Source organism: Morone saxatilis, unplaced genomic scaffold (genome assembly GCF_004916995.1).
Source record: "Morone saxatilis isolate NCDOM2014 unplaced genomic scaffold, NCSU_SB_2.0 Contig1, whole genome shotgun sequence".
NCBI lineage: Eukaryota > Metazoa > Chordata > Actinopteri > Moronidae > Morone > Morone saxatilis.
The window spans coordinates 20472001-20477082 of NW_023339651.1; the positions used below are offsets into that span (position 1 = coordinate 20472001).

At 44.1% G+C, this 5082-nt stretch overlaps 1 protein-coding gene across 1 annotated transcript in view; it reads right to left on the minus strand.

Annotated features, from left to right (window-relative positions):
• The window catches only part of tob1b (transducer of ERBB2, 1b), a gene marked incomplete at its 5' end in the record, with an annotated part of 1773 nt that extends 1545 nt beyond the window's left edge, over positions 1 to 228 (minus strand). Inside the window, 3 exon segments of the mRNA XM_035670268.1 lie at positions 1 to 54; positions 57 to 173; positions 175 to 228. The exon segment at positions 1 to 54 is cut by the window's left edge and continues 1545 nt beyond it. Coding sequence (XP_035526161.1) covers positions 1 to 54; positions 57 to 173; positions 175 to 228 — 225 coding nt within the window.
• Between the last annotated feature and the right edge of the window lie 4854 nt (positions 229 to 5082).

Here is a 5082-nt window from a genome sequence, read left to right on the forward strand (position 1 = left end):
GCACTTTGACCGGGTCCCTATCTCCCCAATCTGATAGAAACCCTCAAACGGGCTCCGATCCACACGCTAAGGTCCTGAGGGAGATTATTCCCCGGACGTCTTCGGATGTCCAGCCGCTCTCTTTGGCTGCCCTGCTCCCACCACGGGTCACACCTTCTCCCCTCATGGATGCACCCTGAACCCCGAACCTTTGTATGGCTTATCCGGATACGCAGTGGCCCTTCCATATTTTTTTCTTCAGCTGCCCTCTCGAGCTCTTCCGCCGTTTGTATTCGACGACGTCGTCCGAGGGATGTTTATAAAATAGGAAATAATAAAGTTTTGAGATGCATTTAACTGGGAATAGTTCAAAAGGCAGCTGGCTAGCTGCTCAGTTGCGAGGGATTCTTTTGTCGTCACAATCCGAGTTTGCTTTTTCTGACGTCAAAACCTCCAGGCAGCAGTGAGGTGTAATGAAAAAACCTGAGTGGCCCTTGTTCCACTAATATCTTCTGCACAGGGTTAGGTTTCAGGATCCTGAACGAAGAAAAGAAAGAAGCCATTAGTATTGTGGAGCCATTTGTAAAAAAAAAAAAAAAAAAACCAACAACAACAAACAGCATTATGATCAGTGACATTTCATCTGGATTAGTACTCTGGATTCACTCCCTCCTGTGCACAGCAGCGCTGTATCTCAGCTGTACAATGTCAACAGCTATAAATAAACAGAGGCCACTGACTCAGACGGTGTCAGCAGTGTGTGCTCCCCAGCGGGCTAGTGTGACAGAAATACGCAAGCATGGTTGACCTCTGCGGAGGGCGGTGGATCTGATAGCAGGTGTCAATAGTCAGGAGGATTTTCAATTGCTTCATTTTGGCACGCGGGCATGTTAGGGCAAAACTCCTGCCTCGTGCGTCTAAGTAGAGATAATGTCGTTTAAAGCCAAACAGGCGCTCTCGTGCACCGACTGAGCTACAGCAGGTAGAGGAGCACGTACGAGCTTGCGACGAGAGCTGCTGTTACATAATCAACATTCAAAGTCTAACCACGGCCATAAAGCCATTTCTGCAGCAGAGACAGACACCCTCGCTTTATTGCATGACGACAGTTGCCATACATACTTTAATGACTCGCTTTCTCGTCACGTTCAGCGCTCACACAGCCGGCCAACTAGCATTAGCTCAACAACTTAATGAGGGTGTGAACAGAAATGGAGCTGGCTAAGCTATCTGGACGCCTGATACGGTTAGTGTTTAACTCGAGCAGCTGGTTATCAGGGTTTCCTCTCGGTGACATCGTGTGCAGCAAGCTAAAGATAAACGGGCACGGACAGCGGACGGTACCGTCGCAGTTAACGGCGACAAAAAAAAGAAGAAGATACGCTTTAATCTGGACCGACGACCGTGTTCATCGATGGCAAGCTACGTAGCATTTGAATTAGCTAGTGAGGTGGCTAGAGCCTGAATATTCTAACAACGTTATAAAACCGATGTTCAGCGACACCATTGTGTGTCAGTTTGAGAAACCAAAAAGAGATCACCAAAATAATGCACCATTAGTTCAGTTCCCGACTAAACGGATGTTATGTTGACGTTAAGTGAATATTTACTTACATGGAAATTCACAGCAGTTCCTTCTTGCACTAGCCAGAGTCCGCTCCAGCAAACGTTATGCTTGTACGGCCTCTAATGTTGCTTTCTAAAGGAGATACAAAATGATGTCGTCTTTATAATGCTCCAGGCGATTTTGCTTCTGTGGGGTATAGTTGAATTCCGATTCACAGGCTTCCAAGCTAACTCCCCACTGCCTGGGAGTTTTTACAACTCTGCCCTTTAAAACTTGGGCTGATTTGTTTATATAGTAGTCCTCCGCCACGGACATGAAGGAGGTGGTGATGCGGCTCACAGAGGTCAACACCCAGTAACGTGTTTCTATTGGCCAAGCGAGGCTTCGTCATCAGCAACCACCCCAACTAGCGTTGTGATTGGACGATTTTGTGTTCAATCAACCGCATGGTTCTATTTACGGTAGTGCTTTGCCTTTCATGTGCTGTGGACTATTTTTTTCGAGCAGGTTTTATCTAAAATATCTTTTGAAAGCCTTGTTTGTGGCAAAATATAATTCATGTAACATGATTTAAAAGATTCTAACACCAACATAGTTGAGGGGTAAAAGACTGACATGTCTGTACATGTATGTTTTTTGTGATACAAAGTCTTATAAATCCTATGTGCTCAGAGCTTGTGTTCCATCATGCATGAAACCTATGGCCGAACAAGGAGTCCATTGTGATGAAAATGCTCTAACGTCTGTTTGATAGAGTCAACGCTGAAATAAAAACACATTTGGCTCTGCTCTTCCCACTAAAGGGTTAAACTGAGCTGGATAGTCACTGGCGGAGGGACACACCTGTCACTGGTTGTGTTCCCTACTCCTCACCAATGACATTTTGATGTTCCTTGAGCCAGCTGTAGCTGTGTATCTAAACCTAACAGCCTTCCCTTACTGAGAGTGGTGCTCTATGATACAGCACAATTCCAGCCACTTTTAAACAAAGCAGATGGAATCTCATAATTGCCATCTGTGTAAATATTGACATTATTTTCCCACTGTGTACCTGTGATACAATTCTCTTCATTATAGGGTCCGTGGACTGTGAAAATGAATTGTTACACAATGGATCCCGGCTGCCTGCGTGCCGGCTTCTTGTTTTCAGCAGCTGTGCAGTGCAGGGCTTAAGCTCTCCCCTGTCAGGCCTAAGGTGTTTGACGCCACAGCCTGTTCTTACCTAACATGGGCTCTCACACTGCGTGTTTGCACAATAAATACAATGCCACATGAATTATACAGCTGGGAGGGAGGTGGTAGTGCAGGGGAGGGGTGGAGAGAAGACAGGCTGTACTTTGGAGGGGGTGGGGGGCTGAGACACAAAAGTCTCTCCTGACTGAAAAACCCACTCAAATGGTGTATGTCATGTCTGTAAATGTTAAAACTGAGGGCCGATTTATAGGAGAGCTGCCTGCTGCGTACAGGCTCTCTAGAGGGAACAGCAGGGGAGTCTATATCATTTCAGAGGCATACACGATTGGTCAGAATCAATAATAATTCACTTAGATAGTCTGTTCTCCAAGTCATGTTCCTCACTAAATCATGATAGCAGAAAGGAAAAAAAATGGACACATTCCTCTCCTCTTTCTCCGCTTAGCTGAAAACGACCGTATATGCTTCAAAGCACATTATTCATTATGGCAAACATCAGAGTGGCCTTGGAAAGCCTGCTGTATCCCCGGTGAGAAAATGAGCTTTAAGAGGATGTATGCATTACAAAGAGAAGAGAAGCAAAGAGGGAGTGTTTCATCAGTCTTTAAAGTCATTCTTGTCTCTTTAAGTGTGTTTTTTTGTATTCATAGCATTAGTCCTATTCCCACTAAAGTCTGCAGACCTCTGAAAACAATAGTTCATGTATACATATTGTGGTTTATCACAATGCTACGGTCAATGTTTAGCTCAGTACCACCATCCCAGTGTCGTAAAGAAAAAGTGCTATGAAATGCAGTCAGATCGGAGCCGGAGGGCTGCAGGATGCTGCAGGCACAATGGAGAGTTCTTCCAGCCTCCAGATTGAGTCTCAGCAGGGGTGAGAGATGAGTCCCCCCACCACCGAGGATCTCGTGTGATGGATGACCCGAGCACAAACTTAACACACTGTGGGGGCCTTGGAAACGCACCAAGGCCACCAGAGCAGAATAGGGTTGTTGTTTTTTCACCCTCACAGCACAGGAAATGTGTGCTATGACCAAATGTTAAGACATGTTTCAATCTGCACTATAGGCTTCAGCACTATTCAACAGAAACAAGTTTTCCCAGCACTGTAAGAAATACCATGAGGTCCAGAATCCTTCTGCTCATTCTCCCGCTGTGTCTACTCGGTAAGTAAGTGTTAGTTTTGGCTGTGGGTAGGTGGTGCTTAACAATGACCTATTTGTTATTCTCCACCAGAGTATGGATCTGGTGAGTGGCAAAAGTTTCCTCCTGTTGTTGTGAGTCTGTCTGGCCGGGACCTGGAGGTAAACACAGCTAATGAAGTGAGATGTTTTAGCATGACTCATGCAAATTTTTTAGTGAAGTCAGTTCACATAGACATTTTTCCTCCCTTCTCTTCACAGAGCTGTGAAATCCTTTCCTCTTCTCTCTGGCTTTGTAGCTGTGCACAAGCTCCGTTAAATTCCCAGATGTGGTCTGATCTGTGTGTAACATCACATGCTGGGGTGGAAGTAAATGTAAGAGTTGATCATATGAATGTGTGCCACTCTTTGCTTGCTTACTACCAAGAAAATAATGAAAAACAGCTGTTTTATAGTATTCTGGCATACTAAACCGAAAGAGCTGGTAAAAAAAAGTATTGCTCATGTGCACATGCTGTAAAATGAAAGCTGTCACAGACTGCATTCATTTCTTTTGGTTATTTGACTAACAGTAAGAGAGCCTGGATAGTTTTATTAGATCCTGTTCTTTCCAGTGGCATTCAATGCTCAAACCGAGTTCGGAAAGGCTTTCTTGATATCTTGAGCTCAGAATTTTTACCTGCAGGATAAAGCAGAGACTTCTTTATTACCCTTTTCAATTTTAGGTTATGGCAACTCATGTAGCACTTTCTTATCTGGTTGTTCTTTCCCTGGAAAATGAACAAGTATAATTCAAAATACAGGCCAAAATAAATAGACTGCTATAACAAACTACAATCTCTTAGCTTTCCTGCGGTACTTCATTAAACTCTGTGCCCCTCTGAAGACAGGTTCACTTATCTTCATTTCTTTTTATTTCAACATTTTGTGACCTGTAACCAGGTGCAGCAGCATAAATCTTTATGTATATTGCAGACAGTAACAATAACCAAAACATGTTGGACCTTTTGTCCTTTTTAAAGCTTCAATATTTTTATATTAACAATGGATCACATGGCTTAGTGTACAGTACTCACCATAAAAACGGCTGTATAAGTCTTCAGCTTAAATACTACAAGCAAAAGGCCCTATCTAGAGCCAGTGTTTGGTTTGTCTGTGGCGACTCTGTAAAGGAGGACCTGGTCCCGCTGTAGATAT